At 39.8% G+C, this 21,062-nt stretch overlaps 1 protein-coding gene across 4 annotated transcripts in view; it reads right to left on the reverse strand.

Moving 5' to 3' along the window:
• LOC124858976 (signal-induced proliferation-associated 1-like protein 2) overlaps nucleotides 1-21,062 on the reverse strand; it is an 89,240-nt gene that overhangs the window by 39,763 nt on the left and 28,415 nt on the right. For all 4 annotated transcript variants that reach the window (XM_047351338.1, XM_047351336.1, XM_047351337.1 and 1 more), the window contains exons 8-9: nucleotides 11,830-12,104; nucleotides 840-1,094 (exon numbers count right to left, since the gene is read on the reverse strand). In XM_047351338.1, the coding sequence (XP_047207294.1) occupies nucleotides 840-1,094; nucleotides 11,830-12,104 (530 nt within the window). The remainder of the gene's footprint in view (nucleotides 1-839; nucleotides 1,095-11,829; nucleotides 12,105-21,062) is intronic.

Here is a 21,062-nt window from a genome sequence, read left to right on the forward strand (position 1 = left end):
TTACTGGCTTGCCGCCTAAAGTTTTATTATCCTTTGTCCTCGGGGTTTACAACCTTACTGGAGGGAAGGTTTATGACTGCCTGCATCTCACTGAGCTCCACTTTCTGGCGGGCTGCGCTCCCAAAGCTTCGTTCAACACCATATTCCCTTGTCATATTATCACTTTTGCCATAACTGCTGGTTGATTCTGTTTTGCTTTATTTTGTTTAGTTAGATATTTTACCCTTTTGTGTAGAACTTTGCATGTTTGAGTAGGTGAAGATTATTGGATCGAAGAGTTGATTGTATCAGGCTGATTGGTTTAATAAATTTTCACGTAGATAAAAAGAAGCCTTTTTGTGTTTATTTTGTGCAAGAGTGATTTGTCAGTCAAAATAAGGTTAAAGTTCAACACGTTTCGGCAGAAACGGTTGATTAAACAGTGACATATAGAAATAGTTATCAATTATTACTGAGTATTTAACGGTTGTAATTATCAAAGGCATTAAGCCACAATTACAACACCAGAAGACATCTCTGGTCTCGATTCATAAATGAGGATTTTGGTTAACAAATTAATTTTGTGCATTCTTCACTCACAAAAAAACTTGATCTGCCTATACTAAAATGACATCAGGAAAACTAATAGTTTTACAATACAATATTATCTATACAACAGGCAGACAGATGGCATGGACATGCATTGCACTGAGACCTGCTTTTCAAAGATAAAGGAATAGACTTGTTCACCGTGTTTGGGTTGATCACCATCTGGTTTAAGATGAAAACCTTCTTCTGAGTAATTTTTAGCCCTTTCCAGAGCCCTTTAGAGCTCTGGATGGGAGAACAAAAAGTTTTACCTGGAGCCATCTGGCAGCTTTCTATCAAAGGAAGTGCTCCGTGGTATAACTGCCTGGTGCTGCTGGAGAATCTGCTGGCACTGCAGGCGGTCTGGACCCTGAGTGGGCGAGCTCCTGGACAGAGGTGTGCCGGCAGTTGCGGGCACCCGGTGCCAGGTGGTGTTTCTCCTGAAGGGCGTCTTGTATTCGCAGGGCTGGCCCTCACTGTCAACCTTGTACTCCACCATCGGTATCCGGTAAAGTTCAGAACAGCCCCTGAGGGAAAAATCAAAGGTTAAAGATCATCAACAAATTGCTTTAGAGGCTAAAGCAAAAAAAAAAAAAAAATGTTATTTCCTGAGTTTTACCACTAAGGACTAAAAATGACATGAAAAAAATGTAAATAATCTTGGACCAAAGTGTTTTGATGCATCTATTCCGTTAATCAATATTCTGACATTACGTATTAATTAATATATAAATATATGATGCTAAGAATTACATTTATGATTAAAAGCAAATTTTATAAAAATAAGTACAATATTTAGCAAAAACATTGATACCTTTGAATGTTTCTACATTTTGTTATATTAGAATTGAAATACTTTAGCATATTTCATTGGGATTCTATCTTATAGACCAACACAAGTTAAAGAATATATGGGAATTATAAGGAAAATAATGTATGGGTTTTAAAAATACTGTGTACGGCAATAAATGAAGAAAAAAAAAAAAATCACTGCACATCACCCCAAACACACCTTCCAACTGTAAAACATGGTGGTGGCACTGTAATGCTGGGGTGCAGAGTAAAAGGCAGATGAACAAAAATGTATTGCAGATTTAACCATTAGATTTTCATTTTCCTTTCACCAATGCTACTTTGTGCTGATCTATCCTAACAAAAAATACATTGAAGACAGAATAGTCACCATATCTGCATTAGATCTATACCTAAAAGTTACTGTATCTCTCAATATATCACATTTTGTCATTAAAGTGATTAAATAGTCACTTTTTAATGGAAAATCCTCTAGGAAACAAAAATGCTTTCAAACATTTAGGAAATATCTAGATATATTAATACAGACGTGAGTATGCTTACAACAATGCATGGCAAACACCATGTGATTGTGCACACTGGGGCATATGGGCATATCCTGATTACAAGAAACATGAAGAGGATTTTAATAGGAACTGAAACTCTCAGTACGCCACTATACCAGACACAGCTTTTCTTGAGTCTGACTTGAAGAGGCTTTTTGTCCTTCCATTTTTATACTGTTACTGCTAACAACACTGAGGATATCTCAAAAGACAAGAGGTCTGATCCCATTTCATGCAACATTAATCTTTTTGCCTGGGCAGAGCCATGGAGTGTATGTTTGAAGGAAAGGTGGGTTTGCTGGGTGGTGGGTGAGGTTAAACAGCCTGGTTGCCCTGCTAGCTCTCCATCAGTATCTCAAGTATGAGCCAGATGATTGCGCAGCCCTCACCTCCTACTCACTCTATTTTCCAGGATGTACTGGAGGATGGAAAGCTCTGTATACTTTGCTGTGGTCATACATGTACAAACAATGGTGCTTGTGGAGGATGCTCTGATTGAAAAGGCTGCAGCAAAGGGGGCAAGTAATCCCTCTCAGAGTGTCCCTTTCATCAAACTGCTAGACCGTGGGCGGCTGGGCTGTTTACAGCTGACATCCCACTGGAGCTATATGATGCAAAACAGGAAGATCAACATTACTTTATGTTGGCTTTTTGAATGAAATGAAAAAAATTTATAGTTCCTCTTCATCCTACAGTTTTAGATAAGTAGTGAATGGTAACACATGCAAAATATTATGACCATCTGCCCAATGCTGTGTTGTTCCCCCTTTTGCTGCCAAAACATCCTAACCTGTTGCAGCACTGACTCCACTACCCCTAAAGGTGTGCTGCAGTAGATACTTTATATCCTGTAAGTTGTAAAAGAGGGGCCTCACTGGATCAAGCTTGTGGATCCAGTTCATTCTACAGATGCTAGAATGGACAGAAGTTTAGAAATTTGGAGGGCAGGACAACACCTCAAAACTGTTATGGTCTGCAAACAATTCCTGAATAATTTTGATTTGTGGCAACGTTCATAATCCTGTTGAAGACGACCCCAGCCATCAGGGATTACCATTTCCATGAAAGGGTTTAAAATAAATTCCAACAATGCTTCGGTAGCTGATACGTGTGGACGAACCATCCACTAGGATGGCAGAACCTTAGGTTTACCTGGTAAATGACAGATATGCATCTGGCTAATCATAACAAACAATACGATTCATCACACCAGGCCGTCTACTTTTATTAGTCTGTGGTCCAATTTTAATGTTTACCAGCCCAATCTTGGTGCTCTTGGTGGGTAGGAGTCAGCATGGGCACCCTGACTATTCTGCAGCTATACAGCACAAGACAAAAACTAACTGAGATGCACTTTTCTATTAGAATCAACATTAACTTCTTAAGCAGTTTGAAAAACAGTAGCTCTTCTTCCCCACTTGCATCAAGGACCCTGTCAACAGTTCACCACAGAACCTTTCTTAGACCACTTCTGAAAGATACTGGCCCCTTCAGACCAGTTACATCCCCAAGAGCTGCAGTTTGGAGATACCCTGACTAATTTATTTAGCCATCACAATTTGGCCTTTTTTCTGCTTTTTACACATCAAATTTTAGGAAAAAAGATTCCCTTGATGCTTAAAATTTCCCACCCATCAACATGTGCTATGATAAGATAGTTTGTGATATTCACTTCACCTGTCAGTGGTCATAATGTAATGCTTATAAAGACTGGAGCGGTTCGGCACATGAATGCAGATGTGAAAAATGTCCTTGCTGCCTTTTAGAGGGTACACCAGCAACAGCATTGTTTCAGTGAGAAAGTGTTGGTTATCATACACTTCAATTTTACTTTCATTAGACCAAAGGAGGTCACTGACAACACTTGTAAACTGTAATCTGTCTTTTATGTTGCTTTTAGAGAAATGGCTTCTTTGTTACTGAGTGACCTTTTAGTCCATACTGTTACAGAACTTGTTTCACTGTGGAAAAATACCAATATATTCACAAGGTCTTTTTTCTGTGGTTTATTTGGACATTTCACAACAAAACATGTTTATCTGCAGGACACACAACCCATCTCCCTCCTGGATGGTATAATGGCAGAGCATTCAATAATTCTACCATCAAGAAAGCATTTACAGTAGAAACAACTCAGTGTGGAAGTATTGAAGAACAAGTGTCACTCATGCAAGCAGATGGCAACATGCCCAGTATGTGGGTTCTACCACCAGACACCAGAGGCTATTAATTTAGTCTAGAAAGTTAGGTAGGAAGCAACTTCTACACTCTCACAGATTTGAATGTAATTTCAGTTAGAGTCAGGCAGGGAAGAACGCTGACAGCATACAGACATTAAGATAAAAATATATAAACCTTAGAGAAAATTAAATAAGGATAAAGGGCACAGTATGTGCATGTATGTACAGCCATTCTTTTATGCAAAGAAAAGATAAAAAAGTTAGGTTGTCAAATATATGATATAAAACTGTTAAAGATTTGTCCAGTTATATTCGGAATCAAACTGACAACTTTAGTCAGATCTTAGGTCATTTCCAAACATGTCTTTCAAACCTTTCGTCTCAAGATATGGCTTTTAAAAAACAGGCCGTATAAAGGGCATATATGTAAGTAATGTAGGGATATTAAAAAAGATCATCTATTAAAATATTTGAGTAAAAAAAAGATGTCTTAAATATGTCAAATATGTTTTTAGCATGAGGGAAACTACATCTAAAGAGGACCATATGTTAAGACAAACATTTGTCACCCAATTTACAACACAAAAATCAGAACAATACCTTAATCTCAGGTATTGATTGATGCGGCGGAAACCAAATATATCCTTGGGAATAAAGTATCAGAGATGAAAAGAGCTAAACTATGGTCCCTTAAACCATGAACTGAGCTGTGAATTTTGAGAACCAATGTCCTGTTGCATGCATTTCTGATTAATAGGAGGAAAATTAATTTTAAAATGATGGAGTTAAAAAAGTGAATTAGCATCCAATACTTTCATTCTGTAACATGATGTCTTTTGGCCAGTTTTATTTTCTGGATGTTAACAAGAGTGGTAAATTGCTCAAACTGTTGGTCAATTGTTTTTAAACAGAGCCGCTTATATTCCTCTCATTACCTTGATTAACTGAGTGTGTGGTCATGCTTGGTAGCCACGCGTCATTACTCCCTGCTAAACGCTAAGCCCCAGTAACAGCTTGTCAACAGCAAAGGTCTCAGACTCTGTCGCTTGCTGTGCTTTGTGCACCAGAATATTTAAGGAGTGAAGAGTGAAATTCTGTTCTGAGAAATTTTAATTTTCAATTATCACCAATGTGAGCTTAAAACCTTCAGTTGATCTGATGGGAGTGGAATGTATTTGTTTTAAATATATATGAGGAGTCACTTTCTCTGTATAAATCAACTTGAAACAACAAGAAATGAGTGTTTGGAAAGCTGTTAAAGAAAAGCTGGAGCTGAAGAGGCAGTCGACATCTAGAGTTGTGCTAGAATTAGCAGTGGGTTTAAGAAATCTAATAAATGTTGATTTATTTAGCATTAAGTTGCATAAGCATTGCTTCTGAGAACAGCTTCAAAACTGCGTTACTTGGAGTGGACCAACTTGATGAGGTATTCCAGCTCAGGATGACCGGACTACATCACACAATTCCTCAGTATTTAATTGTTTTTGCATGTTTTATATCACCACACAAGTTTTCATTGGATTAAGCTCTTGGGATTGAGCCGACTGCTCCACAACACTAATCTTGTTGAACTGGAATGAAGTCGTTGCTGTTTTATTGTTGTGTTTGGTGTTGTTGTCTGGATGAAACAACCTTTTCAGGGGCATTCACGATCAGTTCCAGTACTCTGATGTATAAAGACTGATCCACGATTCCTGCTATGCAATTAGCAGGGCTGACACTATAGTATGAAGACATCCGCTTAATATGATGCCTGATCCACCATGCTTCACAGCGCACTGCGGCTTGAAATCGGTTTTTGAGGTTTTGTCTGATACATTACCTGCTGTCAAAAAGAATAATCTTGCTTTCATCCATGCGCAAAATGTTGCATAACTTCTCTTGTTGGTTCTTTCAACAGTGGGACATTTGGGGGCTTTGGCGGACTTCACATTGACAACTTCTCATTGTTACACTAGTCGGAGGTAGCCTTTTTTGATCACCCTGATGTTGATCACTAGCTGAGTCTTTATAATTTTGGTTACTTTTTGATCCATCTGAATGGTAGTTTTTCCCTGTTCTTCCAGGTCTTCCTGGTGTTTATTTTCATCTTAAAGTATTTGAGATCATTTTAAACTAGTCTATTATTATCTGCCAGTCTTTATATGTTTTCACCTCTCCACCCAAATTTCATATCAGTTCATGTTGTCATTTACAGGGTTGGACAATGAAACTGCAAAACCTGGTTTTAGACCACAATAATTTATTAGTATGGTGTAGGGCCTCCTTTTGCGGCCAATACAGCATCAATTCATCTTGGGAATGACATATACAAGTCCTGCACAGTGGTCAGAGGGATTTTAAGCCATTCTTCTTGCAGGATAGTGGCCAGATCACTATGTGATACTGGTGGAGGAAAACGTTTCCTGACTCGCTCCTCCAAAACACCCCAAAGTGGCTCAATAATATTTAGATCTGGTGGCTGTGCAGGCCATGGGAGATGTTCAACTTCACTTTCATGTTCATCAAACCAATCTTTCACCAGTCTTGCTGTGTGTATTGGTGCATTGTCATCCTGATACACGGCACCGCCTTCAGGATACAATGTTTCAACCATTGGATGCACATGGTCCTCAAGAATGGTTCGGTAGTCCTTGACAGTGACGCGCCCGTCTAGCACAAGTGTTGGGCCAAGGGAATGCCATGATATGGCAGCCCAAACCATCACTGATCCACCCCCATGCTTCACTCTGGGCATGCAACAGTCTGGATGGTACGCTTCTTTGGGGCTTCTCCACACCGTAACTCTCCCGGATGTGGGGAAAACAGTAAAGGTGGACTCATCAGAGAACAATACATGTTTCACATTGTCCACAGCCCAAGATTTGCGCTCCTTGCACCATTGAAACCGACGTTTGGCATTGGCATGAGTGACCAAAGGTTTGGCTATAGCAGCCCGGCCGTGTATATTGACCCTGTGGAGCTCCCGACGGACAGTTCTGGTGGAAACAGGACAGTTGAGGTGCACATTTAATTCTGCCGTGATTTGGGCAGCTGTGGTTTTATGTTTTTTGGATACAATCCGGGTTAGCACCCGAACATCCCTTTCAGACAGCTTCCTCTTGCGTCCACAGTTAATCCTGTTGGATGTGGTTCGTCCTTCTTGGTGGTATGCTGACATTACCCTGGATACCGTGGCTCTTGATACATCACAAAGACTTGCTGTCTTGGTCACAGATGCGCCAGCAAGACGTGCACCAACAATTTGTCCTTTTTTGAACTCTGGTATGTCACCCATAATGTTGTGTGCATTTCAATATTTTGAGCAAAACTGTGCTCTTACCCTGCTAATTGGACCTTCACACTCTGCTCTTACTGATGCAATGTGCAATCACTGAAGACTGGCTACCAGGCTGGTGCAATTTAGCCATGAAACCTCCCACACTAAATGACAGGTGTTTCAGTTTCATTGTCCAACCCCTGTAAGTGCTGTGCTTTTGAAAAAATATCCGGAACATGATATAATTTCTGCCAAAAACAGTGATTTATCTGGTAATTAATGTATGACTGCAAAGACGTGAACACAACAGGACCTGGGACACTAGTCAAAACTTTCACTCCAATGATAAGCCAGTGACTGAGAAACAGGCTAATCCATTCCCACAGTCAGAGTCCATGTCACAGCCTGGAGTCACATAGGTTAGGACCTTGACCCGTAAAGTGCCTGTCCATTGATAAAAGCTTCTTTAAATAAGTGGTGCTGAAAAATTGTAAACTCTAAAGGGGAGTGTGAGAGAAAGAGACAGAAATGAGCCATGATTTTTATGTTTTTGTCAAATCGATTTGTTGGAGAAAAGCTACTCTGGTGAAGGATATTAGAGGATTAAGCAGCAGCAATTTGTGTCGCAGGTTCCCCGGTTTTTGGTTTAGCAGCGCTGTTGTCTTTAAGTACATGCTGGCATGGAAAGTCAGAAAGTCAAAAAAGAAATCCGGCTTTACTTTGCTGCAGAGGAAAATCCGCAATGACAAACCTGAGGCCACTTCAAAGCAAAGGTCAAAAACGGCCATTTAATTGCCACAAGCGAGACTTTTTATCAACAGGTTGAACATTACTGAAATTCTGGTTCAATGCCATTTTCCAAAACTAATCTCTGTGATCAAAATAAAAATTATAAAATCCAGCCTATGGTATTTAAAAAGCATGCAGGCAAAGTCCAAATCCTGGTTATGAAATAGCAGTCCGTCTGTTTCTGTTTCTATGTCTTGTAATAATATTCCACTATATTGCAAACTGAGCTGATTTGTTTTGTTTATTCCCACATATCTCATGGCCACATAGCAAAACATGCAATCATTGCCATGTTCTGTGCATCACATTCCTGTTTCAAAGAACTAATCTTTTCCATCTTTTTCCCATTAGTTTGATCCAAGGATAACATGTTGAACTTGTTTAAGGCCTTTCAGAGTGATGATGCGTTTTGCTCTTTGTTAAAACCACATCCTGCTCCCAGGTTAAATCCGTAACATGCCAGGTAAGGCAGTACCATATCTCCTCTATGTGAGCACAATAGAAAAAATACAGTTTAATAACAAAGAGACCAAGAAAAGGCAAAGCTCAAAAAAGGAAGAAGAACCCCACTCTTAGCCCCTAGCATGTAAAAACATGATCCCTTGTCACGGTAGCTCTGTGGAACCAGGGGACTTTGTCTGGAGGTCATGAGACTTGTCCATTGTGTGCACACACACACACACACACACACACACACACACACACACACACACACACACACACACACACACACACACACACACACACACACGTCTCTCTGGTCCCAGGGGACTGACTGAATTCCTTTCCTTTGAGATAAGAGGAGAAACCGAAGGACTCATTGTTGACGGCAATATTCTAGCAACTCAAACGCACAATAGCAGAAACAGCTGAGGACACTCAAAATTGTTCCCCTGACGTCTCACCTTGTTAGAAATCCTCAGCACTACAGTTCAATTCCGTCTTCATAATATATCTTTATAAGGCAGATGTTTTTGCATCTGCAAAAACAATATTTACACTAAAAGATTTTGGTAATTACAACTTATTTAGATTTATTATTAAAACTATTTTATTTAGTGTGGAAAAAAAAAACATCTTTAGCACAGTATCCCTACAAAAATAAACTTCACTTAATATGGACATATGGTGGGATCTGGGATGCCCTTTCTCTTCCAGATGCCCATGGAAAATTGATGGCATCATAAACACCTTGAAACAACCAAGGCATTCTAAAGAAAGTCTGTAGGATCAACAGGATCATGATCTAACATTATAAGAGAACCGCAGCAAAGTGTGGACTCTTGTTAGTTTGTTAGCATCTATAACAATCATTAGACGTGATCTACATGCAACCAGTTGGTAGGGAGCAATGCAAGAAAAAAATGCCTTTTGCCTCCTACCATCACAAATTTTAATGCAGTTTAACTTTGTTGTTAAACTCTTCTGGGACCTAAAGTGGAACTGCTTGCTTTGTTAGGAAAAGACAAAGATTTTGCTTGTCAGGTACAAAAACGTGTGGGTTTGGCAAGGAACAAGGGATGAATACTTGGGAAAGTACCTTATGCCCACTGTTAGGTACGGTGATGGATCTGTGATGCTGTGGGCCCATTTGACTTCCACAAGCCCTTCAAACGCTATTGAGGTATGGACTCTTTGCCAAAAAAAAAAAAAAATCACTGAAAATCAACCCAGAAATAGTTCAGCAGACAAATAATCAGACTTCTTCCACTGCAATCATAGTTGCAAGTCCTAAATCCCCAGAAAATCCTTGGGTGATCTGAAGAAAAGAGAGCATAAAACAGGACTTAGGACTCTGGCTGATCTGGAGGAATTGTCAACTATACCTCTCTCTGTATGCTTCATCATTGTGAAACGATATGGGGGTAAACTCGGTCAAGTCTTACTCCAGTAAATTTGGTACAATGGATTTTGTGATAAATTCAGTCTGTATATATTTCTTAACAATTTTTTTTTTTTCACGCCTGAACAAATATACTGAAATTAAATGTGAGATTATGCTGCTGCAATAAAAGATAATTACAAGGCTTTTCACATCTTTAGGAAGGGTGCCAATAAATGTAGCGGTTGCTGTGAAACTCCATTTAAGAAGTCCATATTGCTGGAAGCACAGTTAGATGCATTTTCTGAACCTATTTCTTCGAGTCAAACCAAAATAAAACTACTCTTGGCAGAGACACGATGTCAACAACAACCTCCCCCCTGTTACCACTGCTTCCAGTGATCTGAACAGGCATTTGTGGACACAGGACCAATTTTAGCTGATGTTTGTTTTGCCAGCTTTTCTCTTTCCCCAAACGGCGATTATGATTGTATCATCGTGTATCATTACTGATGGTGGTAAGAGGATTAGACGGAGGTTCTGCCAGAGAAGATTTTTTGTCGGAGTCACAGACGAAACCACCATCTGGGGGAGCAAATATGTTACTTCTTTGTTGCCAGGCGGGAACGTAGAATTGATGTCAGTTAAAAAGAAAGCCTTTAAAGGCACGCACACAGATGTTTCAGCTCACTCAATCAGAATGTCTTGCAACATACATTTGACTTAATCTTCTATACAATGATCTACACTGAATTTGTTCAGCCAAAATTCTTCTCTCATTTTTTACTGTGCCTTACACAGTCAAGCCATTCAGCTACGCTCTTCGTAGTGATGGAAAACCAGCATTTTCTGTCAGTCTGAAGCAGACGCAAAACAAAGATGTCAAAATTGTGAGTGTGAAAGAGCGGTGGATGGCGGATTTCACAGCTCGGTCTGTCCCTTTACAGACAAAACACACAGATGAGCCCTCGGAAACAAGTGTTTTACACAAATCTACATCGCCTTTCCTCATAAATGTGATTGATTGTTTGAAATAGGCTTCACTCTTTTTATAGTGCATGAGCAATGAAATGTCCCTATGGGTGCAATTCCCTAACAGAGGCAAATCTTCTCTTCCTAATTGCTCACTACCACATTATGCCAAGAAAAAAAAAAAGCAATTTCCAAATGTGAGCTGTCAAACAATGGTTGTGAGATTTGAGCCATTAATCAAAAGGCTCATCTCATTATCATTAGTGAGAAATGCTGACTCTTTGTGTTTATGACTCTGCAGCTCTGTCAGACGCTTCTCTCCGGAGAAATCACAAGATAAAACGTCAACAATCAGGAGTTCTGTAAGTACTTCTTTTTGCAAATCATCTTCAGCTTGAGAGCAAATGTCAAGCCGATTCCCCTCAGCAACATGAAAAACAAAAAAAGGAATATTCTGTTGTTACAGGGGTTTTACAAGGTTTTAAATGTCAAATTATCATTCTTTTCTCCATTCTTAGAAAATGTTGCCCATTTTTAAACCATATAAGAAAATTCACTAAGAAATTACTCTGGAAGTCTCAAAATACAAGGAAATACAAGTTATTTTCCGTAGAACCTACAGACCCTTGCAGAGCTATGCATACCCCTTGTTTTGTTTTTCTATACTATACTAAGACCAGAAAACACTTGAAAACATCAAAGCGCCATACTTTTCCAGAATGTATTATGAGGTTTTCTAAAGAACATCAGCTACTCTCTTTCTGATCACAGGGCAAGTCCCAGTCTAATGAAAGACTCTCCTTTTATAAAATCTTCTTAGACTGAAAGCTTGGAGACGTAATTGGTGGCATTGATGTACAATTAGGAAAAGTGAAAACTTACCTTCGAGGAGTGCCGTCTTCATGAGGCTGGATTATAACCACTTTGACAGTGACGGATGTGCGAAGAAGGTCAATCATCTGCTCATGAGTGAGAGTGGCGACGGCCACCTTGCAAATCTCCACCAGCCGGCTGCCCTGCCTCAGCCCTGCCTTCCAGGCGAAGCCAAATGGCTCTACATCAGCCACGATACCCTCAAAGTTGACGTGAAAGCCCAGCTGGCCAAGGCTATTCCTCCGCAATGTCATCTCTGTCGTCTCGCAGCCTCTGGTGGTAATCTGGAATCAGAACCAATGTCAAAATACTTATGATCTACATAAAAGGAAAGTTATTTTTCTTTTGACTGTGCATATCCAGAAAGTTTGGGGTAGTTTAGCCAAAACCAAATTTATGTGCATGCGGTGCATTAAAAAGTAAGCACACCCTTTAAACTTTCTTATGTTACAATCACAAACTTCAGTGTATTTTGGGGTAATTTTCAATTAAAGCAGCAGAAAAAAAAATACATGATTTTTTAAAATTTTTTTTACAAATAAAAACCTTTTGGCATGCATTTGTATTAAGACCCTAATACTAATAATACTTCATGGAACCACCTTTTACTGCAATTAAAGTTGTAGGTTTTTGGGTGTATGTTTCTACCAGCTTTGCACAGCCTTGCCACAGATTCTCGATTGGATTTAGGTCTGGACCCTAACTAGATTATTCTGACAATATGCTTTATTCAAAACCATCCCTTTGCAGATCTGGCTGTATAGTTAGAGACGCCCTGATGGAAGGTGAACCTCGGCCCAGGTTTCAGGTCTTTTGCAGCCTCTAATGGGTTAAATTCCAGGATTGTCCTGTACTCAGTATCCCTGTCCCTGCTAAGGAAAGGTATTCCCATATCATGATGCTACCACCACTATTGTTTCACCTTGGGTATGGTACACATAGGTTTTGCATATCAACCAGGAACTTTAATTTTGTTCCCATCTGACAAGAACACATTTTGCCCATGTTTGCTGTGTCCAATTTGTGGTTTGTGGCAAACTGCATTGGGGAATTATTATGGCTTTCTTTCAACAAGGGCTTTCACCCTGCCACTTTTTAATAAAAGGCAGATTTATACTCTCCTTGATTGGTGTCAGTTTAGGTGGAAGGCCTTGCCTTGGTAGGTTAGCATCCCTGACCTGTCTACTGTGCTCTTTGATGTTTATGATGGTGTTTGTTCACTGAGATACAAAACATTAATGGAACAGCTGTATTCAAACTGAGATTAAATTACACAAAGACGGACTATATTTTGCTTAAGTGAAGAGAAAATAAGGCTAACCATACGGGTCACTTTTTCAACTTTAATTTGTAAAAACATTAGAAAACCGTCTATTCTTTTTTATGACTTCACAATTATGCACTATTTGTGTTGCATAAAATCCCAATAAAATACACTGAAGTTTATGGTTAAAATTAAACAACATGCATAAAAGTTTAACAGGTGTGAAAATTTGATGCTCATTCAAAAAGAGGGAACAACATTAAGCATCTGAAGCTGAGTAAAACTTGAGTCTTTCTGCAGAAGAACCAAGTATGCATGTTGGGAAAATTCAAAGCACCTTTTAGATATGAAATCAAACATTTTTGAGCTAGCTAAAAAGCCTGAAATTAGAACAAAAAACACACCTGTTTCTGTATACAGAACCTACAATATGTCTGTAGAAGCTCCATGAAAGAGTATCTAATTGGCCCCTGAGACACCAGCGTCTCCATAGAGTTGTGTTTATGAGTCAGAGTTTGTGTTTAAAGCAGCCTCTGGAGAACAACATTTATAGACAAACATAATCTGCATCAGCTGTCGGCTCATTTTGTACATATCCAGCATGAACAAAAGAAATTAAACACACCACCTTCTTTTCTGTAGGTTTTCAGACTGCAGTTAGAGACATAACACCTAACACATGAAGTTTTGATGGACAACCTGAGCATGCCTGGAAGAAATTAAAGCACAGCCTTGTTCAGTCATACACTTGCATGTAAATGAAGTCTGTCTTTTTCCCCAGAGGTGGCTTGGCATTACCCTTTGCTAAAATGCAATCCAGGTTCAGAGAAAGTTCATGCAACCTACTTTCTGCTACGTGACTATTCGTGTAAAAACTGGAACAAGACGAAAGCGATCATGTACTGACAGTTCAGGACGCTATAGGCTATATTCTGGCTATAAAGCTGTGCAAGCGTATGGTGAAAGTAGATATTTTTTAGGTAGTTTTCTTACAGTTGCTTTGGGTAAAATAAAGAACCTAACACTGCACCAAATGAGCTGTAATCACCTATCAGATTAGTTTTGGTTCAGTTGTGGGTGACTGCCTCCATTTGATTTAGAGTGGCAGCTGGCTGCAGCAACACATTAACACAGACTATGGACTGCCAACACTCCACACTATGGCAGAAAATATACTGTGCTGTATGAAAGGAAACCCTAGGCAATAATGATGGACAATCATACAATAACTGAGTGTGCACAGTCAGACACAATCCTAAACTTTCTTAAGTTTAAAGACAGAGTCTGCTTTTACAGCAAGAACACAGCCAAATTCAGCCCGCTGCTGTTAAAAGCGAGTGAAGAACATTACCCAAAGTAAGCAACCACCTTACTTAAAACCTCCAGAGTAATGTGGTCAGGTTAGGTCTGAAATACAGGTTTGAAGTCACCATCTGAAAGGACAGACTTGTAATTAGAGATCCACCAGTCAGTTGGATATGGATTTTTTATTGGATGGCTCTGATCGGCTTCCTCCCACAGTCCAAAGACATGCCAGTTAGGTTAATTGGTCACTCTAAATTGACCTTAGGTGTATGAATGAGTGTGTGCTTGGTTGTTTTTGTGTTGCCCTGCGATGGACTGGCGATCTGTCCAGGGTGTACCCTGCCTCTCGCCCATAGACTGCTGGAGATAGGCACCAGCTCCCCCGCGACCCACTATGGAATAAGCGGTAGAAAATGACTGACTGACTGACTGGCTCTGATCAGTATTTGGCAAGTCAAATGAAAAAGAATTGCCCATTTTTTTTTGCTTTTCATTAAATGCATCAATAATGTGAAATAATTATTTTTGGTCTATAAACAAATCAGTTAGCAACACATTTTCTGATGCACTTACTTTTAAATATTTTTTAAAATATGTTGCAAAACATATTGATATATGTTTTGATGCTTGTAGTTCTATAATTTACTCTTAGATTACAAATGACTACATCTATCAAACAACGTGTAGCAAATCTTTTCCCGTTATGTGTTATAATCTTTAGGGGAAAAAAAAACCAGCAATTGGACAAAATTCTGAATCGGCACGTCAGACCTCAAAGAACACCGGATATCGGTTTTGTCCGAAGAAAGCATGATTGGTGCAGCTCTGCTTTTAATCTTGAAAGTAAACAGTCATATTGAGTAAATTATAATATGTTGTTTCTCAGATTAAAAGTACCTTTTGGGAATAACAACCTTTAAGCAGATATTAAACATACATTTAATGAAGCCCACATTTCTGCATTAATTTTATTTTATTGGTCTGATCTAATATTCTAATCTTAAATGTCATGTTTTCATTATCAATAAGCGGAAAATAATCATAATTTACAGAAATAAAGGCTTGAAAACATCAGTTTGTGTGTAACTAATCTATATATTGTTTCACTTAGTGAACTGAGTTATTGAAATAAAATGACTTTTCAATAATATTCTAATTTATTGAAACTGACAGTAGATAAAAACATCAACACTCAGCACAGAGCGCTTACTGTTGCAATCTCTTCTAACAGACGTCTTTCCACGTCAAACCAAATATTGTGCTTTAAAAACAGACTACATAAAACTATAAACACTGTTAAATAAAGGCAAATATTAACAGCTTTAATTTGAGTGATGCTGACAAACCCAGCTCTGACAGTGATGACACCATCTGTGGAAACATAATAGACACGGCAAAACCTTGTCATTTCTGGTGATCTTCAAAAACATGAAACACATCTATCAAGAAGGGTCACATGTTTCCCCTGGGTTGCAAATTTGAGTTTTCATTTTTAGCAGTAAGTACTTCTAAGAGCAGCAGCTTTTACTAGGGTGAAGTGGGGCTTTGTCTGAGGGCAAAATGTCAGACATTAGGGTGTTTACTGACTGTTAAACCCACAAATGATGCAGAAAGAGGCTGAAACAATTAATCAGATTAATTGTGATTAATCAATTATTGAAATAATGGTCAACTAATTTGGTAATCGAATAATCGTTAGCTGGAATATACAGACTATAAAACATGCCATTTGCTGAAAGAACAACCCACTCAGAGCAATAATTAGGCCAAAACTGTAAAAACAAAATCAAAAAGGAAAAACCTTTGTCTGTAAATATGTGCTATCCAGAAGTCCTCAAGTGGCATAGCTTTAGCTTCACCTTGTTGAAATTCTGTAAAGAATCTTCTACTAAGCACCTTCTGCTAAACGATTAATCGAAAAAATAGTCGACAGAGTAATCAATTAGCAAAATAATCATTAGTAGCAGTCTTAGTGCTTATTAATACTGATTTGGTTCACAAACTGACAAAAGCCTCATCAACAAATGTGAGATTTTCTTTTTAGTTCTGAACATGTTACTTTTGTATGTTATGCTGAGCCTATACACCTATAGGTCATCCTGGTAAAGAAGTGCAAAAGGCCCCAAAATAAAAAAAATAATTTGAGTACATTTATTAAGTATGAAAAATTATTTTAAAAACAAATTTATTTATTTGACATAAACTTGTTTCCTAAATCCTTGTTACTCCTGCTGTGAATCCTTTGCACAACCCGTTTAGCAACAGAACAGCTTAATCTTCTCTTATGACATTTCCAAGGTTGACGCACATCAAGAGAGGGTTTTGTGACCAATCTTCTTTGCCCAGCCCCTCGAGTTCATCCAGAGACTTGGGTCTTCTCTTATGTCCTCTTCGCTAAGTCACATTTTCTACAGAGTTTAGGTCTGGGGACGGACATAGCCACGGAAGAAGGTTTATTGTCAGTCTGGTGACCATTTCTGACCATATGTTTTGGATCATTATCCTGCTACAAGACTCCATGACTGCCTATTTTCAGTTTACTGCCAGAGGCCCCTAGATTTTTATTTAAAGTGAATGTTTTATGTTCTATTCAGAATTAAGTGTGACAAATTTAATCAGATCTGGATTTGTATCTTAATATGGCTGCTGCACTAAAATCTGTATCACTTAGATTTAGACAGCTGCCTTTCTCCAGCACAGGATCATGGTGTCACACCCACAATGTCAGTGATTGACACTGGCTGGATGTGTCTCACTGTGAAACATTATAGCAGCACATTATACATGTATATGTTTGTCAAGAAGTCAATTTCTAAGAATTCATGATGCCCTTTGCTCTAACGAGGTTCCCACGACCCTTGGAAGAGAAACAGACTTGCAGCGTCCCAAATCCTCCACCATACTTAACAATGGCCCTGAGGTATATTTCAACTTACTCATCCTATGTTCTACACCAAATCCACATGGAGTGTTTTTACTGAAAAACTCAATTTTAATCTCATCTGACCAAAATACACAGTTCCAGTTAAAGTCCAAGTAGACTTTAGCAGATTCTACTCGTTTGTGTCAGGATCTGGGTTGTGTTTTTGTTTTTGTGCTTGCTACATGTGTTCAGTATTTTCAGACGGTGCTGGAGTTCTCAGGTGTGCTGGGTGACAGATGCGACTTATTCTACTGATTACTTTGAGGAGTACTTAAGCAGGAGGCTGCCAGCACTTTGACGCCAGAGTATTTTGCCCTCAGTGGTAACAAGCTCAAGCCAAACACTAAGTCTATGCTTTGTTCTTCGACCTCGTGTAACTTTGTTTATGCTCCTTCGCAGACTAAGTAAACCTAAGTCCTGGATTTATGTCACTGAATACTGACTACGTGTCTGGAAGTCTTTCTGGATGATCAAGACTATCTACGTTCTGAGGACTTCATTTCCTATCTCCTGTCTTCGTTTGCATTCGCATCAATTTTCCAGTTTCCTGCTACCTTCCTCTCCTGGACCAAGCCGTAATCGTACCCTGTCCACCCTCCAACGTAAGCATCTGCACACCAAACTCATTTCTGTTTGCTCCAAGCTCACACAGAACAGCACCTTAAGAACCTTCTACAAACTCAACCTCGACAAACCTGGTTCCTGAATCCCTCTACCCCTAGCGACCTGACCAAACCTATTTAGTAAGCTGTTCTCTTGATTACATTAATTCCTTGTTCTTAGTTCGACATCATTCAGTTCCCTATTTTCACCAGTTCTCTTCCCCTCTTCCCATACAGTTGGAGAATCACCCATTACGTTCCTGATTATCCTTGTCTCAATAAACATCCTTTACTTATTTTGTTCTCCGGAGTGTTCTCTGTATGTGGGTCAGATCTATTGCAAACAAAATGAGAGAACACTCTGGCCAACAAGACCCAGCAGAAGCACTCCGTAGAACTCTGAACATGCTAATCAAATCCACTTTCTTGACTCTTCTCTCCATTCCCTTTCAGAGCAACAACGCCAAACTAATCAACAGCTAGAGCAGATTGCCTCCATGTTGCAACAAACCTTAGGTACTCAGTCCACCATACCTGTGGATGGCACTACTGCATTACCGGTATCTCAACAGCTACCTCATTCTTGTGACGTTACTTCCTGAAGTTTTCTGGTGAGGTGGGCAATTGTGGGGGGTTTTTGCTTCAGTGCTCCCTGGCTTTCAACCGATCCCCTCGTTCCTTTCCCCATGATGATGTAAAGATTTCTTATGTTATTGGATTATTGACAGGCAAGGCCTTACAGTGGGCTAAGGCCTGGTTTCCTGATTGTAGAGAATTTGGTTGTACTAAAGATTTTGTCAAGGAGTTTAAAAGGACTTTTTCCCCTGTGTTAGACAAGTCTAGTGCTGGCTGACAGTTGAGGGTTTTAAAACAATGTCACAGACCCATTACTGAGTTTTCTATCAAATTTAGTACGTTAGCAGCTACCTCAGGTTGGAATAATGAAGCTTTGAAAACTGCCTTTTTGCACGCTTTAGATGATTCACTAAAGGATGAGTTAGCCATGATTGATGAACCCCCTACCTTAGATGAAGTTATTTCCTTAGTTACCAGAGTTGACAACAGAATCAGAGAGAGGAGAGCCAGAGCAGAAAGGTCCAATTACAAACCTCAGCTGAAGAGTAATTTTCCAACCTATGTTAAGTATCCACCTCCACAACCAGTTCCTGAACTTGAGCCCATGCTGGTGGGACGTACTCGTCTCACTTTAGAAGAGAGACAGAGACGCAGATTATCCAAACAGTGTTTTTACTGTGGTTCTTCTGATCATTTTGTAGCAGCTTGTCCTGTCTGCCCTGGCCAGTAAAAGACAGGGTCCACCGGGTTTGAAAGGGGGGGGATTTGGTGAACCACGCTCAGATTTGTAAAGCCCCCAGATTCAGCTTACCTGCTACTATCATAGTGAACAAGCACACCATGACCTTATCGGCGTTGATAGATTCTAGCTGTGAACAGTACTTAATAGAGTCAGAGTTGGTAAATCAGGCGGATATAGAAGTTGAATTACTTGATTCCTCACGTTCTGTTTTAGCTCGAGACAGTAAGAAATTACAGCAAATAACTCAACGGACCAAACCAGTAGAACTTTTATTGTTAGGCAATCATAGAGAGAAGACATCTTTTTTTGTGTTTCCTGTGTCTTAAGGCTCATTAGTCTTAGGTTTCCCCTGGTTGCAAGAACATAATCCGCATTTAGAACGGTCTAAGTGTCGTATTGAATCCTGGTCCACTAATTGTCACTCATCTTGACTCCAATCTGCCTTTTCCCCTAGTAAAACCTAAACAGGCCAAAAAAGAGGACGAGGTAATTCATCTTACTCATGTGCCCCTTGAATACCATGATCTTAAGGGAATCTTTAGTAAAAAATAAGGCCCTGTCCCTACCACCTCACAGACCGTATGATTGCGCGATCAACCTTCTTCCCGGTGTGCCTCTGCCCACTAGCAGACTTTATAACATCTCCCGTCCACAGCAAAAGTCTATGGAGAACTATATAAATGAGTCCTTGTCTGCAGATATTATTCGGCCCTCCTCCTCACCACTTGGGGCAGGATTTTTCTTCTTGGGGAAGAAGGACGGTTCTTTACGTCCTTGCATTGATTATAGGGGTTTAAATCAAATCACCATTAAGAATCAATACCCACTTCCTCTCATCACCTCTGCTTTCGAACCAGTTTATGGTGCCACTATATTTTCTAAGTTAGATCTTCGTAATGCTTACCATCTGGTCAGGATCCGCCAGGGGGATGAGTAGAAGACAACTTTCAAGACGCCGCTAGGCCATTTTGAATACTTAGTCATGCCCTTTGGACTATGTAATGCTCCTACTGTGTTCCAGGCTTTAGTCAACGACGTTCTCAGAGACTTTTTGAACATTTTTGTTTTCGTGTACTTGGATGACATTTTGATCTACTCGAAGGACATTCAGGAGCATCGCAGACACGTTCACCAAGTACTGCAGCGCCTTGTGGAGAACCACTTGTTTGTGAAAGCCGAGAAGTGTGAGTTTCATCAGTCTTCCATCACATTTCTGGGCTACATCCTTGAGGGTGGACAGGTACGTTCAGATCCAGAGAAAATAAAAGCAGTACTGGAATGGCCTGACTCTCACAAATCATTACAGCGTTTTCTGGGATTTGCAAATTTTTACAGATGTTTTATAGTCGACGATTATAGTCTCATTGCTGCACCTCTGACTGCACTAACTTCCTCTAAGTTCTCATTTTCCTGGTCAGCCGAAGCAGCTTTCCGGGCTCTCAAAGAGAAGTTCTCCCTAGCCCCCATCTTAGTCCATCCGGATTCCTCAAGACAGTTCATCCTGGAGGTCGACGCCACTGACATCGGAGTCGGAGCGGTGTTGTCTCAGAACAGAGGATGGGAGACTTCATCCTTGTGCTTTTTTCTCCCATAGGTTCAGTAACACAGAGAGGAACTATGACGTGGGAGACAGAGCCCTTGAGAAGTGGCGCCACTGGCTTGAGGGAGCTGAGCATCCCATCCAAGTCTGGACTGATCATAAGAACTTGGCCTACCTCCAGTCAGCTAAAAGACTTAACCCAAGCCAGTCTCGGTGGTCTTTATTTTTCTCTCGTTTTGACTTATGCATTTCTTTCAGACCCAAACCTAAGAACACTAAGCCGGATGCCC

This window comes from Girardinichthys multiradiatus, chromosome 22, assembly GCF_021462225.1.
Source record: "Girardinichthys multiradiatus isolate DD_20200921_A chromosome 22, DD_fGirMul_XY1, whole genome shotgun sequence".
NCBI classification, from domain to species: domain Eukaryota; kingdom Metazoa; phylum Chordata; class Actinopteri; order Cyprinodontiformes; family Goodeidae; genus Girardinichthys; species Girardinichthys multiradiatus.